This window comes from Brachycentrus maculatus, unplaced genomic scaffold (genome assembly GCF_059751285.1).
Source record: "Brachycentrus maculatus isolate JH-2025_06_01 unplaced genomic scaffold, ASM5975128v1 h1tg000419l, whole genome shotgun sequence".
In the NCBI taxonomy this organism is placed as follows: domain Eukaryota; kingdom Metazoa; phylum Arthropoda; class Insecta; order Trichoptera; family Brachycentridae; genus Brachycentrus; species Brachycentrus maculatus.
The window spans coordinates 57189-74837 of NW_028281167.1; the positions used below are offsets into that span (position 1 = coordinate 57189).

Consider the following 17649-nt stretch of genomic DNA (forward strand, 5'->3'; position numbering starts at 1 on the left):
ATATTAATAAAAGAATGATGTCTTAAAAAACATATTTGAAAAATTATTACAATGATTAAAGAAAACACTTGTTTTTTACCACTTAAGTTTTATTATAGACTACATATTTCAGAAGTTAAACAAACATCATTCAGGTCTGTATAATAACTAAAAAATATAATATAATATAATATAATATAAACTAACTAACTTGACTAACCCCTTCCCCTTACTTTCCTCTCCTTATTTATAGAACAATTTTATATTATATTATATTTTTTAGTTATTATACAGACCTGAATGATGGAAGTTTAACTTCTGAAACATGTAGTCTATAATAAAACTCAAGTGGTAAAAAACAAGTGTTTTCTTTAATCATTGTAACATGTCTTACCACAAAGTTAATGCCGAAACAATAAAATGAAAAATTAATTATTACATTTTTCAAAAGAGAATTTATAAATATGCGTTATTCTTTCTTTTAAAGGATATAAAAAAAAAACATTTAGATATTGTTAGGTAGTACTGCTTTATTGGATAAATAATTAAAAAAGTCATAAACAATTCGAAAACATAATAATAAAAAAGGTGTGTGTTGAATTGTTGCATATCTTTGAGTATTGTTATGTCGTACATTTTATCAATTTAATAAATTCGTCCATGAACAAATCAAACATTCCAATAAACTTGCTTGGTAATTCAAAGTCTCAAAAGGCAAAATATCACAAATTGTCGAATCACCAATAGATAACAGTGTGGATAGATCTTTCTAGAACTTTAATAGTCATTTTTCCTTTTTGATTTTCTTGAATTGTAACTGTTCTTTCCGATTTGGTCCTGGAAAATTAATAGTTTTTTAAGTCATTATCTTTCTACTACAGGATTTAGTCGATGATGTTAAAATTGCATTGATCCTATGCGTGTGCTAGTGAGTGTGGATTTTTTTTATAAAGAATGGCGTTGCACATGTAATACAATGCATTTGCCAATGTCAAGTTAATTGAATTCTTAATTGTAAAATATGATAGACTATAAATTATAAAGATAAACTATAAATTTATTCCATTTAATTTCAGAAAAACAACTAACAGTCTGTACAGTAACAGTGATATCTGTAAGGAGGGGAATAAGCGGGGCCAGATATTAAAAAAAAATGGCATTTGGTCATTTATTGGGCGAACAAAGAATATGTGGTTAAGGTCTTCCTCTTCAATACGACACTCGCAAATGGGGGAGTCAAAGATACCAATCCTCGCAAGGTGCTCTCTCGTATAGCAATGACCCATCCTCATTCGACAAATGGTGGATGGAGTGTGAAATTGGACCACAACTATAAAAGTGGACACTTGACAAAGCGAACATTTATATTTTATTTCAATTTTCCATCCGCACAACAGCAATGCCATTTACAATTAATTTTTCAGAGTTTTTGCCAAAAACTTTAACACAAGTTCCTTGTATCATAAAAATAAAACTGAATGTAAATTTACAACATTTTGGTGTGTCCAAATACTTGTTCATAAAATCTGGAGTATCTCCAATTACAAGAGTTTTTTTTGACATCTCATCAAAGATGAAGAATATGGAAGTCTGGGCATTTACAGGGATGATTATAATCCAGGATTCGGAACTCACATACTAAGAAAAGAGTTTCTGCTCAATAAAAAGCTTCTTTTCACCTCACTAATAGATGTCTCTAGTGAAGTTCTAGTGATTCCAGAGCACTGTTTTAAAATTGGTTTATATATATAGAACTTCCAAGAATTTGAGTAGTGTGGTTGTCAATAATAGGTAGGATTGGTGAATGTTACTCGTGTGTAAAGTGATCACTTAAACCAGCCTATGATGGTTGTCAGCCCTGGAGTAAATGCCCAGACTTCCATAATATTCTTCATCTTTGATGAGATTTTTATTTTATTTTTATTTTATTTTATTTGGGATTTTTACAGCGAAAACAATATATTATACAACATTAATTAACCAAACTATGGCCAATTAAAAAAATCCTCCGATAATGCTATTCTTATGTTGGTTGGGGTGAGTGTGTGTGTGTGTGTGTGTGTGTGTGTGTGTGTGTGTGTGTGTGTGTGTGTGTGTGTGTGTTTGTGTGTGTGTGTGTGGATGAATGTAAATTCTTTATATAAATTTAAAATATTTTTATAAGTACTCACGGATTGTAAAATACAACTGTGATTCCATTATCAGGTCTCAAAAAAGCCACGTGATCGATAGATCCGGACTTGGTCTCCGAGTGTACTCTTCTGGATCCTCTCGGTATGAACTTACTGAAGTGGCCGAGGGCATAGAACGAGGGTTGCTTCAAGAACTCGTCGTCTTCACCCATTATTACTACTGGTGAACCTATATGTCGAATATTGGCCCATGTTGGTTTGCCATTTATATCTAGAGCCATATTCCAATCTATCCATCCCACGTACCAGTGATTGAGATTCTATATAAAAACAAATTAAAAGAAATACATTTTACAATTTACAAAAAAAACCTTCGAAGAAAATCACTTTTTATTCTGTAAAGAACAACCTCGGTTTTAGTAATTGATTAGGCAATCACTGCGTTTGTAATATATTATATAAAATGGTGCCATATATACAAATTTATCTGTATTGATACAGATTTTAGGCTGCCGTTATAGATGACATATTTTACTCTTGTCCGCCTCCGTAGTGTAATGGTCAGCATGCTCGGTTACCGTTCTGGAGGTCCCGGGTTCGATTCCCAGGGGGTTTATTAAATATAAGTGATTTTTTCACTCTTATATTTATTCAATATTACACTGGACTGGTACCTGAAGTGGAGGGCTGATCACCTTTCCTTCATGTGTAATCGATCGAGATAACACTGCGTTTATATGAAGCAGTGCCCTATGCACCATTGGGTTGCGGTAAGGGTTTTATATATTTATAAAAAAAAATAAAATATATATATATATATATATATATATATATATATATATATATATATATATATATATATATATATATATATATATATATATATATATATATATATATATATATATATATATATATATATATATATGTATATATATATATATATATATATATATATATATATATATATATATATATATATATATATATATATATATATATATATATATATTTATATATATATATATATATATATATATATATATATTATATATATATATATATATATATATATATATATATATATATATATATATATATATATATATATATATATATATATATATATATATATATATATATATATTTATATATATATATATATATATATATATATATATATATATTTATATATATATATATATATATATATATATATATATATATATATATATATATATATATATATATATATATTTATATATATGTAAATATATATATATATATATATATATATATATATATATATATATATATATATATATATATATATATATATATATATATATATATATATATATATATATATATATATATATATATATATTTATATATATGTATATATATATATATATATATATATATATATATATATATATATATATATATATATATATATATATATATATATATATATATATATATATATATATATATATATATATTTATATATATATATATATATGTATATATATATATATTATATATATATATATATATATATATATATATATATATATATATATATATATATATATATATATATATATATATATATATATATATATATATATATATATATATATATATATATATATATATATATATATATATATATATATATATATATATATATATATATTTATATATATATATATATATATATATATATATATATATATATATATATATATATATATATATATATATATATATATATATATATATATATTATATATTTTACTCTTAGGTAGTACTTTTAGTGTTACACAGATTTTTGGAATTGGACATAGTATATGATAAAACAGAAGAATGAAAATATGTATAAATTCGAGCATGATTAACATTCGATAATAAGTAGGTGAGAATTTGTTTTATATTGGAGCGCGTTATTTATTATTGGATAGGGTACTATTTTGTCCGCCCATGCGACCGAGTGTTCATGTTTTATACACATCGCGTAATACGCAACGTTTTAATCAGTGCTGGCTGGAAGATAATTATATTAAGACTTGTTTAGAAACCAGTGAAAAGGGTGAAGAATATGCATACTGTGAGTTCTGTTTAACAGATCGTGCTATTTGTATCAAAATTTCAAAGCAATGGCAAATGGGCACCTACACAGATTTAGGGTAATTGATTCTATACAGATTTTAAACAGATTTCAAGACTGTTTGATTCAGATTTTTTTGTTTGGCATATGATTGTATAAATTATATTATTCCCCGTCCATTTACTTCATTACACACTACTAGTTCCAAAAACAAATGTTGTCTTCGAAACTAGTCGTGTGTAATGAAATAGAACTCAATAAATAATATTATACAAGTGTTTAATTTGTATATATTAATCCATTAGTAATCATTTGCCCGCTTCCGTAGTGATGTGGTCAGTACCCTCGGCCACCGTTCTGGATGTCCCAGTTTCGATTCCCAGGGGGGGTCAAATTAATATAAGTGATTTTATACTCTAATATGTATTTTATATTTCCCTGGATCGGTACCTGAAGCGGAGGGCTGATCACGTTTCGATTATGTGTTAACGTTCAATATAACACTGCGTTTACATGATGCAGTGCCCTATGCACCATTGGGGCACTGCATCATGTAAACGCATCACCACAATCACAAAGTACTTTTCTCTCTTTATCTATTAAGTATTCAAAATTACAATGTAAACAAAATTACCTCCATAATCCCTTTCATATATAATTCTGCTCTCGACCACGAACCTAATGCAGACTTTTCCTTTGATCCGAAAAAGTCTAAAATCATACAAAATAACAATTTCAATAAAAATATTTTGAGTGTGTCCAAATACTTCTTCACTTATCTGGATTATCTCCAATTATAGGAGTTTATATTTAACTGGACACACTGAAAATGTTAGTAAATTATCTGGTCATTTCATAAATTAAAATTATAAAATGAAAATGATATTTTCTGGCGTTTCTCATGTCGCTCACTCCTTTCAAGAACGTCATAAATCAAAATACTTGATTTTTCAGGTGAACGTTTTTAAAGTTTAAGAATATAATACAATGTATTAAAAATAAATATCAAGCCACTTATTGAACTTTTTACCGCGCAGCAGATCTTTTTAGGTAAAACCTGATGGTTTTTTCTCCATTTGAAAAATATTTAGTAAATTTAAAAAATTAATTAAACAATACCTTTTCTTCAAAATGCAAAAACAACACTTTCTGCCCTGTAGCGGGTAAATATTAAGTTTAAAATATGCCTCTTTTGCTGGGGTATAGTACATTTTTTGGGCATTCTGAAAACATGCACCACTTAAAATGGTCGATTTTTTATTTATAACGTTCTTGAAAGGAGTGAGCGATGTATGTGATTGTAATCCAGGATTCTGACCTCACATAGAAATATAATATATGGTATCTGCTAAATAAAAAAGCCTCTTCGTCTCACCAATAGATGTCACTTGTGAAAATCTTGTACAATTTTTCAAAACTTATTATTAGAAACTCCTTCATTTGTATGTGAGGTTCGACCCAGTACCTTTTACCATTCTTTGCATGGTTGACGACCACACAAATTTTGTAAGTTATACATATATGATTAACCTCATGTCGTTCCATAGCTTAGTTCACAACAGCCATCTATGATTGGATTTTGAAAACTTTAAAAAGCAGTGCACATAAAACGTAAAATAACTCCTTAGCAGAGAAATCCAGTATTTAGACACGCCCAATATATTGTGAATTCATAATCCTAATATTATAACCAAACATCACATACGCCAATTTTTTTACAGTGGTATATTTATACACATAATAATTATACGTAAGATTTGATCCTGAAGATTTGTCCGCCTCCGTAGTGTAATGGTGAGCACGCTCGGCTACCGTTCTGGAGGTCCAGGGTTCGATTCCCAGGGGGGGTAAAATAAATATAAATGATTTTTTCACTATAATATTTATTCAAGACTACCCTGGACTGGTCCTGAAGCGGGGGGCTGATCACCTTTCCTTCATGTGTAAACGATCAAGATAACACTGCGTTTATATGAAGCAGTGCCCTATGCACCATTTGGGTGCGGATAAGGGTTTTTAAAAAAAGATTTTATCCTAAGTATAAAAAAATAAGATTGTATAATGAATTAAAGAATAATGATAATAAAACTTTTTCTTTACCAACGCACGACTCAGTTTGAATGAAATATTTTTCAGGAAATCTCTTGTGGATATCCTCTATAACTGAAGGTCCGATAAAGAAATCTGCATACCAATGTATCGCAATGCCATCCACGTATTTCATTGTGTCTTCATTTTCTGTCATCTTAAAAAAAAACGTTTTTATAAACTTTTTAAATACATGTTGAATTGATAGGTAAGTGTAATTAAATACATAATTATTTTTTATTGTGAGCATAAAATAGTGATTTATTTGGCAAACTCAAATACATTTTATAGACTAAGATTTGGACATGTCTTTAAAAAATAGCGTATGAATCCTACACACTGTCAGTGAATACATATGCACTAGAGATCATGGCTCTAACAAAAAGAAACCATGAGATCCATGGAAAGAGTCTTGCTTAAGCCTGAGGGAAAAATAAATAAAGAAATCATGAATATAACTAAAACAGCAGATATCATAGATCGCCTGGCAAGATTCAAGTAGTAATGGACAGGATTTATTGCAAGATAGGACCTCAAAATCTGGACTCTAAAATTTTTAAGATGGAAACATTGGGAGAAAAAGATGACATAACCGCTGTGGGGGTAGTAACTGGCGCAAACAGCAACAGAACGAAAAAAATGAAAGGATATGGAAATGTCTTAAATCCAGCAGTGGATGAAAGAAAACTATAGAAGAAGAAAAAGAAGAAGAAGTAAAAATAAAATAAAAAACAAAAAAAAATCGTACAAAAAATGCTCAATATTTCTTTTGCTTTTAAAATATTCAGATGAAAACGTCAGATATAAAAGAATAAAATATCTTCATATCGAATTTTAAACACACTATATCAGAATCCTCACGATGCATGTGTATTGTTTATATAATAAAATTTCCATATTCAGTGATTACTCGCCTCACTGGTGTATGTAGCTATTTTAAATTAAAATCAACTTAATACAATTTAAAAGCCACAATTAAGATATATTCTAAGTATGTCACGTTTTGTTCTCCATCCAAACTAATCGTCTTTGTAGGCTGTTCAAGTCAGCTTTCCTCGTCCTCAGGTTTTAGGTCCTTCTATCATGGACAACGTCACGCCTTCAAATCATGTTATCTTTCAGTATCATCCATGAATTTTTTAGTCTTCCTCTATGTAGATGTCTTTAGAGGAAGATTCTTGGCGATTTAAAGTATGTATTGGTATATAATCAAATGCAACAATTACCAAATTTAGGTACCAAGGAACCATATATCTGGAATCATCTATTGCCAATATTTGTACATTGGAAAATTCTTTGTGGTTCTTGATCGATGGTCCTAAATTTTCTGCCACCCATTTTCCCTAAAAAAATATCACATTTTCGTGAGAACAAATGTTTTATTTTTATATACAGTTTAAAGTTTAAAGTATAATAATTTTATTATTATTAATTAATAACTACACTAACATGTTCATCGGGATACCATCCTAAGGAATTTATTTTTGGGAAAAAACCAATCGATGGTTCATTTCCAGTACTGACAGCCCAGATGTTTATACCGTTTTTTTTATATTCTTCCATAAACCTATAAATCAGAGATTACTATATCAAGACACAGTCAAAGAATTGTTCATCAATTGTGAGGTATGTGTGTGACAAAGAAGGCTGTGTGCTAAGGCACATTGAAAATTGTAAAGTGAATTATATCTATATGTGGAAAGTTCCGAGACCATTGCAGATATAAAAGGCTTTAAAAATCATGCAATGTGAATGTTCAATCATGGGTAGAATGGTGATAGTTACACAAGTGTATAAAGTGATTGCTTAAGCCAGCCAAATGCAAGGTCACAAGCCCTGGGACTCTCAGACATCTATTATCTTTCATATAAAAAACGATAGATGTTTCATATCAAGTTGAGACAACTATAATATTGACACCTCATCCGTCAAAAAGGAAACCGTAGCTAAAAAAAACGCGCTTATAGTGTGAGAAATGAAAGCTCTAAGACGCATATCTGGCAAAAGTCTACGAGACAGAATAAGGAACGTCAGGATAAGAGAAATATGCGAGATCGAAAATGTCGTTGGGTGGGGAAGGCAACGAAGGAGACAATGGTATGCGCATGTGAGGAGAATGGAACCATACAGACTCCCCCATATTGCATTGTATAGGCAGACTACCTAAGAGATGGATCGACAGCTGGGAATCGATATCGCAGGATGCTATTCTCTCATAAAAACAGGCCACAAGGCCTACAGCAAGCAGAAGAAGAAGAAGGTCCGTAGGATGAATAATGCAGTGTCTGATAAAATAAAATAACATTAATATTAACATTTAATTACTTGACATAGTAGTTGGCATACGATTGATAATACTTCTTCAGTAATAAAGATCCAACGAGATTCCCATTAGTTTTCATCCAACCCGGTGGAGACCAAACTGAAGCCAATATTAGTATTTCATCCGTGGCCATTTCTTGAGCGCGTTGGATTAGTGGAATCTAGAATAAATTATTCAATGTAATAACATATGATGTAACAAGAATTCACCAAATATTGCAAATTCCTCATTCACAGGTTAGGTACTCAGAAAAACTGATCATTATATTTTTATCTTTTTATTCGGTTTCTTGAAACCAAAACTCACTTTGTAATCGAAATCTTCGTGGGAGAGTGAAAAATTGGATAATGTCATATCATCAGCTGGTAGCTCGTTATAGGCATATCCACGTGTAGAGAAATCAGTTCCACCAATAGGTACTCTTCCCATATTGTACTCCAATCCTACATCACTAAAATGGGATCTGAAACGTAATATTAATACAACTTATACAATTTACCTTATATAAGGTTACCCGGACTTTTGGGTTTGCTGTGCTGGAAATAACTCGATTTAAACATAAATCATTCAAAACGTAAATGTTTTTCAATTACAATGATTAAAGAAAACAATTGTTTAATACCACTTGAGTTTTATTAAAGACTTGTGGAGATTGTGATAAAAAATATATAGGCCAAACCGCGAGAAATTTAAAGATTAGAATTAAAGAATATCGTAGCGGTCTTGTTAGTGATTATTTTTCGGAATTTGCAAATCACATAATAGATACAAATCCCTCATTCCACTCTCATAAAATAAAATTATTACACCTTGTTCCACATAAAGGCCAAATTATGAATCATTTAGAAAATTTAGAATTCCAAAAAAACCTAAATTCTAATAACAATTTATTGAATAATATATTGTTTCAAAATTCTTCACCTTTGCTTTCCATTTTTCCTTTGTTTTCAAACTCCGCCCTTGACTAACCCCCTCCCCTTTAGTTATTATACAGACCTGAATGATGGATTTATTGTTATTTATATTTTTATAAATTTCTATTGTTTCAAAACGTTTCAGTTTATGGCTTTTCGTATTAATTATTTTTAGGATTTCTACGTTATTGTGGTTAAATTTATGATCATTATCTATTAAATCGTCTCCGTGGTGTAATGGTCAGCATGCTCGGCTACCGTTCTGGAGGTCCCGGGTTCGATTCTCAGGGGGGTTTAATAAATATAAGTGATTTTTTCACTCTAATATTTAATCAATATTACACTGGAATGGTACCTGAAGTGGAGGGCTGATCACCTTTCCTTCATGTGTAATCGATTGAGATAACACTGCGTTTATATAAATCAGTGCCCTATGCACCATTGGGGTGCGGTAAGGGTTTTTATTATTATTATCTATTAAATGGTTAGCGATTTCCGAAAAATTATTATTTCTCAAACATATTTCATGTTCCCTGATTCTTGTTTTGAATTTTCTGTCACACCAATATACGATATTTAATAAGTATTAATAAAGTATTTACGTTTGTATTTACGAATCAATAGTGTTATTTACTGAGTAAAATATTAATTTAAAATGAATGGATTTTACCACAAAGTGACTGCCGAATCAATTAATGAAATTCCGTATTCTTCTTCATCTATGCTGAGATGTCTAAAATGTTACCTGATAAAATTTTCCTGGGTCGGTTTACTCAAGGTATGCAGATTTACACCTACCGCATCAGTAAAGGAACCCCCGAATCCTTTAATAGTCTGATAGGCAATATTCCTGTTGATTTCTATTACGTCAGTACCTGAAATAACAAACATAACCGTATACTCGTATCACAGACAGTAAACCCATAACTGATGTCATTTTCCGAACCCCAAAAAGTTAGCCTTAGTTTTTTAGAAACGTGTGTATATTATTTAACCCAAGATGCGCCAAAGAGGTACTAGGCAAAAATCTGCATTCGCAGTATTTGTACATAATGCGAACTATGCCATGTTCTCTCCGATCCCGCGGCTTCACATGTTAGCCAATGCTTTTGAAAGTATAGATTTATTTAATATATTGTTATCATCCTTGAAATCTGTACTTTCTCAGCATTTCTTCTCCATGTTATAATGGATAAATTTAAACGTTGTGTTTCACTCTCTCTTACTGCTCGCCGATAGTGTTTGAAGGAGACGTGTATTTACTAGTGCTTACTACTTGTTATTTAATTTTTTTAATTATGATTTTATGTTATAAGACTATTTGTTACAAGACTTATTGTTTCTCTATTAGTGTATTCATTAGTGTATTTTTTTATATTTTTGTATTAGATACTGTTTAAATGTATTATATGTATTACCTTAAAGGCTTCACCCGTTCAATAAATAAATAAAAAAAGATTACGGGTCATTCGTAAAATTTACGACGTACATTTAATTTATTGGGAGCATCGAGGCAACACATGTAAAACACGTAGAGACAACTAGCGTGTGTATTATTTTTTTTTATCGATATTTTATGTTCATGTTTTATCTAATATATTATTAATGTTCTTATCGTTCTTGGTGTAGGCCTTGTGGCCTGTTTTTTAGTCTATCATCTCGTTGGAGGTCTGCCCGGGAGTCTTCTACGATGGAGTTGGCCGTACAGTACGATGTGGGGGAGTCTGGATGGTTCCATTCTCCTCACATGTGCATATCATTGTCTACTTCGTTGCCTGTATATTATTTGCTCCCAATTTATATGATATGTCCTTCTTCGATGTGTAACGGATAGCGTGTTTAGCTACCGTACTAGAGATCCCGAGTTCAAATCCCACGGGGGGTGAAAATAAATATTAGTGATTTGCACTCTAATATTTATTTTATTTTACCCTGGACTGAAGCGCATGAGTGCCTTGCGTTCATGTAAGTAACGATCAAGATAACACTGCGTCACTATTGTGTAGCGCCTTATGCACCATTAAGTGCTCCACTAGTCTGTTTTTTGTTGGTTGGAAGATATTGCTTTTTAGGAATAAGCCCGCCGATGTACTTATTTATTATCTGTACATGAAGTTTAAATAAATAAATAAATAAGTGCGGTTAAGGGTTAGAAGAATTTAAAAAAAAAAATCTTAATAAATATTGCTCTTATTTTTCTAATGCTTTAAGTAAACACGTCTGTTTAAATATCAGTTTTCCTTATCGTTGTATATTTTACGATAGTCCCGTATTAAGTTACATTGAAACAAATTCCGTGGTCTGAGATTAAAACTGTAGTGTCTTGGTTTCAGTTCACAACATTTTGAGTGCGTTCAAATACTTGTTCACAAATCTGAATTATCTCCACATTGGAGTTATTTATCTACTTTAAAAATACTGCTAGTCAATAAAAATAATCCTGGAATCAAATAAATAATATGTAAAATTGACTTGGTCCATCAAATGGACTTATACTCACTTTGTTGAAAAACGTTTTTTAGAAAATTGAAGAAATAACTCGAATTTTCAATGGGTTCTAAAAATCCTACAGACTTCTGAAAACGAAGATTTTCCTGAAAAAAAATACAATATTTATTTAATCATTTTTTTAAATAATATAAGAACTTATCCTAGTTCAAGGGTAAAGTAATTAATTAATAGAGAAGAACTCAAAGGTAATTTTAGATCACTTTTATTTCTTCTTTAAACCTTTTTCAGGAGTTATTTCGATAGTTAAATACACAAAGGCAAATTGATCAGCCCTGGGCTTCGGATTCCAGTCCAGAGTATTTAAAACTCTCCCAACCGCATTCCCGGATCTAATATACAAGCATGTAGGCTTTCTGACAGACGTCTCTTGCAAAGCAATTTTTTACACTCTAAATAAATCCAACGTTAGAATAGATGATGTGCGCAGTGAACTATTTGAGGTCTCTACTGGGGTGAAGCAAGGCTGTGTACTAGCCCCATTTCTCTTCATCATCATGTTTGACTTCATCCTACGAATGTCAATCCCACCGGATCGAAAAATTGCAGTGAGTCCTGCTCAGAAATTATGCGATTTAGAATATGCGGACGATGCAGTTCTAATAGATACATCGATCGGAGCCCTGCAAGATATAATTGACTCCCTCCAAATAAACTCCGCTCGCTTAGGCCTAAGAGTGAACGCCAAAAAGACTAATGTCATGTGCAACGCAGCCTGTCTGGACCGAGATCAACACCTTACTTGTGAGGGACGAGCGCTCGTTCGAATCGACACCTTCAGATACCTTGGAACACTCATGGTGGAGGATGGTAGTGTCCAGAAGGAACTGAATGTACGGCTCGGAACGGCAGGAGCTATATTCAATAAAATGCGCAATGTCTGGGACTCACTGCTTTACTCGACTAAAACCAAGTGTCGTCTCTTTAACGCCTGCATCCTAACAGTATTGCTGTACGGATGTGAGTCGTGGCACCTCACCAACACTCAAAGCAAGAAACTAGCAAGTTTTGAAAATAGATGCCTGATGCGAATACTGGGTATAAAGTGGTATGACTTCGTCAGGAATGACGAAGTGAGGAGAAGAACTCAACAGCCCCTCATACTGGAAGTCCTGAAGAGAAGAAGGTGGACATGGTTGGGACATGTCCTTAGAATGCCACCTGAGGGCATCAATCCCTCATGTCTCTTCTTCCAACCCCGAGGATTCCGGCGCCCCGGAAGGCCGCTGACGACCATTCACCGACTATACTCAGCGGAACTTCGAGACGCCGGACTGACCTGGGAGGAAGCCAAGGAGATGGCGCGTGACAGAGTGACTTGGAGACGACTCGTGTTGGCCAAATGCTCCATCTAGGGAGCGAACATGGATAGAAGAAGAAGAAAAAAATCCACGTTTGTATAACCACCACCAAGTTTCAAGAAGTGCCCTTGTGGAGGCAGTGAAAGGGATTAACAGTAGTTCAGTTAAACAGCTAGATCCGATTCCAACCCGACGTAGGCCAGTACACACCAGTCCAAAGTAATTTTAAATAAACGTTATTGTAAAAAGCCACTTTTATTTTAATTAAAACTTTCAAATAATCGAAACTGGAAATTTCTGCTTATTACTACATCACAGAGCTGAATTGGACTTGCCAACTTTAAAATACATGAATATCAACAGAAACAACAATTTGGCATTGCTATTTATGTACACTCTCTCTCTCTGGTCTCAATCCTGCGGATTGGTCTGTAGCAACAGATGACGATATTTATGAAGATACGTTATTATAAATAATAAATAGTCTTTGAAACTAATTAACATATTAGACTCACCCCAACCTAAACTCAATACCGAGGAATATTTTTTTTATTTATTTAATTTAATAAAATAATAATAGTAAATCCCTTACCGCACCCCAATGGTGCATAGGGCACTGCTTCATATAAACGCAGTGTTATCTCGATCGATTACACATGAAGGAAAGGTGATCAGCCCTCCACTTCAGGTACCAGTTCAGTGTAATATTGAATAAATATTAGAGTGAAAAAATCACTTATATTTATATTTATTAAACCCCCCTGGGAATCGAACCCGGGACCTCCAGAACAGTAGCCGAGCATGCTGACCAATACACTACGGAGGCGGACATTATTTAATTTACTTTGTTATAATTTGCTTTGTTTATAAAAAAATGTAAAACTCCTTAAACACAAGTAGAACTCCCTCTCCTAAACACAAGTATCTACTTTATTAGAGTGTTAGAAACGTTACAATTTCAATATTTTGTATATTTACCCACTATTTTGTATATTTAAATATGTATTTTTTTTTAAATTTGCAAGATTCTCTCATTCATATAAAAAAGAGATCCCAATAGCGTAGTAACTTTAAACTTAATGAAATCTTTCGAAGATACACAGGCATATATGAAAATTCTATTTCTATTCATATTACCCTGTTTAAATTTTTAATTTGTTATTATGCGCTCTTTTGTTTCTTCGTTTTTATTTTTTCTTATCCTTATCTTAACCTGCTCAAGCATTATCTTCCCACTAATTTCTAACAGACATCAAAAGGTACAAGCCTAGATCGTTCACAGTAGTCTGTTTTTTGGTTGGTTGGAAGATATTGCTTTATAGCAATAAGCCCGCCAATGTACACACATATTGTACAAAAAGTTCAAATATTAGCAAGATGAAGAGATCTGATTACACAACTGTTGCTGAGAGACAACAGTGCCAGATTCCCAAGGAGTAGTGTAGGACTGTGAGGATGGAAAGAGATCGTCTACTGCCTGATCTCTAACCTTAACTGTGAGATGGAAAATGTAAAAGTACTCACTTGGTTTGACGTGTAATGCATGTAGGAGCCCGGAGGCAGTGGAACAACTTTGAGTGTTTCATCACAGTAATTGGCATCACAGACACACACAAATGAGCTTAAATTATACTTTCTCTGCAGGCAGGGTTTGTCTTGTCCTAAAATGTAAACAATTGTTTTATCACACTCATGTATAAAGCTTTTCGATTTACTGAATGTAATTGAAAATTATCCCAAGTCCATAACAATAGAAACAAATTAAAGTATGGGCATTTACACACGTGTAACATTCACCAATTCTACACATGATTGACAACCATCCTACTCAAATTCTCGGAACTTCTATAAAAATGAACCAATTTTGAAACAGTGCTCTGGAATCACTAGAACTTCACTAGAGACATATATTCGTGAGATAAAAAGAAGCTTTTTATTGAGCAGGAACTGTTTTATTAGTATGTGAGGTCCGAATCCTGGATTATAATCACATACATGAGAAACGTCTGATGATATCATTTTCATTTTGATTATTATTTTATCTTATAATTTGAGCAGTTGATTGATTAACAATATTGTTAGTGTGTCCAAATACTTGGTCACAAATCTGGATTATCTTCAATTATAGGAGTTATTTTTCATATTTTTTTACATCTCATCAAAGATGAAGAAGAATATGGAAGGCTGGGCATTATGCCCAGACTTCCATATTCTTCCATATTCGTGGATTACTATCCATATTCTTCGTCGTCTTTGATGAGATGTCAAAAATAATATGAAAAATAACTCCTGTAATTGGAGATAATCCAGATTTGTGAACAAGTATTTGGACACACTCAAAATGTTGTAGAAAATGTACCTTACCTTCAGTTCTTAAGATAAGGCAGGCAGAAATGATTGAACATACAATAGCAGCAACATTGGTCCAATTAGTCATTTCTGTTCCAAGAAATCCAATAGTCAGCTGAAAATATATTTATATACAGTAAGTCCTCTACTCCTCTATTATGTAGAAATGAACACATGCTGAAAGAGATTAAGGTGAGAATTTATAAGACCTGCGTAAGACCGATCATGATATACGGCTCAAAAATAAGAGCTAACACCGCGAGAACGAAAAGCTTTCTTAGAACAACCGAAATGAAGACTCTAGAAGTAAGAAACTCTGAAATAAGACAAATCTGTGATGTTGAAGATGTTGTGCGATGGGGAAGAGCCCACATGATAACTTTACACATTATATAATAATAATAAAACCCTTATCCGCACCCCAATGGTGCATAGGGCACTGCGTCATATAAACGCAGTGTTATCTTGATCGTTTTCACATGAAGGAAAGGTGATCAGCCCTCCGCTTCAGGTACCAGTCCAGGGTAATATTGAATAAATATTACAGTGAAAAAATCACTCATATCCTCCAGAACGGTGGCCGAGCGTGCTGACCATTACACTACGGAGGCGGACAAAACTTACACATTATAACGTTCAAAAATTCTACCCATAATTGACAACCACACTACTATATTCTTGGAACTTGAAAACACAGTTGTTGAATCACTAGAATTTTACAAAAAATAATATGAAAAACAACTGCTATAATTGTAGAATCCAGATTTGTGAAGTATCTGGACACACTCAAAATGTGAATAAAAGAATAAAATACAATGCAACACTCACATATAAATGGTTTTAAAATGTAAATTGCAAATTGACAATAATAAGGAAAGGAATGGAAAATGGGAGTTTAGGGAAGGAGGTAGAGGGAATAACCAAGGGATGAGGTTTGATGGACAGTTAGGATTCTAATGATAGATAATAATGTCTCAGACGTTTCCTAAAAGTCATTTTTTACTAGGAGATGTAATTCATTCCATAATCTGGCCGCTTGGACAGAGAAAGAATTACTGAAGAATGATGTGTTGGGGCGAGGAGTGGAAAGTGTTCTTTCTTGGGAAGAACGAAGTGATAGACCATGATCTGAGAGGTATATAAAGTTTCCAGCAAGATATTTAGGTGCATTGGGGTTGTGAGGAATATTATAAAGTAGCGTGAGAGATTGGAGATATATGCGCTGGTTAAATGAAAAATAACTAGGTACTTTAATTGAAAAATCCAGATTTGTGAACAAGTGTTTGGACACACTCAAAATGTTGTGAATAAAATATAATGTAGCACCCACATATAAATGATTTATAAATATACGAAGCGATTTTATAAGGGGTGATTTATAAAATCAACAGACAGTATCACAGAGAACTTGATTTTAATCCGAAGTGTTATGATTTGAACCAATGCCTCGAAATTTTCCGACGTGTCGAGGCCAAATACTCACGACACTACAAAAATCAGACTAGTTCCGTCACTTTTCATTCAATTTTGGTGACAATATGAAGAAACTTATCAAGAACAATTCAACAAAAATTGCATATAAAACATTTGAGGGTCTGACTGAACTAGGTGGGTTTGTAACTGAAATGTGGATTGTTTGTTTATAACTGAAATGAGAATTGATTTTAATTGAACACGGAAAGCAAAAATAAGGAATTAATAATGAGGAATTAATAATTTACCATATATCGGTCACTCCTTTCAACAACGTTATATATCAAAAAAAAAATTCCGGAGATCGTTTTTAAAGTTTAAAAATATAAACGAATGTTTTAATAATAAATATCAAGCCACATATTGAACTTTTTACTGTGCAACAGATCTTTTTAGGTAATACCTGAATGTTTTTTTATCCATTTGAAAAATATTTAGTATATTAAACAAAATAATTAAACAATACCTT

General features: G+C 32.0%; 1 protein-coding gene across 1 annotated transcript; it reads right to left on the reverse strand.

Moving 5' to 3' along the window:
• Positions 1-491: 491 nt before the first annotated feature.
• On the reverse strand, positions 492-15826 carry LOC148302735 (lysosomal acid glucosylceramidase-like). The gene is made up of 12 exons (XM_088271073.1): positions 15723-15826; positions 14883-15019; positions 12050-12143; positions 10295-10424; positions 8942-9098; positions 8638-8795; positions 7762-7879; positions 7539-7655; positions 6325-6469; positions 4859-4935; positions 2151-2431; positions 492-816 (listed from the first exon to the last, which is right to left on the reverse strand). Exons 1-12 carry the CDS (start codon positions 15793-15795, stop codon positions 717-719), a joined length of 1587 nt encoding a protein of 528 aa, XP_088127199.1. The 5' UTR covers positions 15796-15826; the 3' UTR covers positions 492-716.
• Between the last annotated feature and the right edge of the window lie 1823 nt (positions 15827-17649).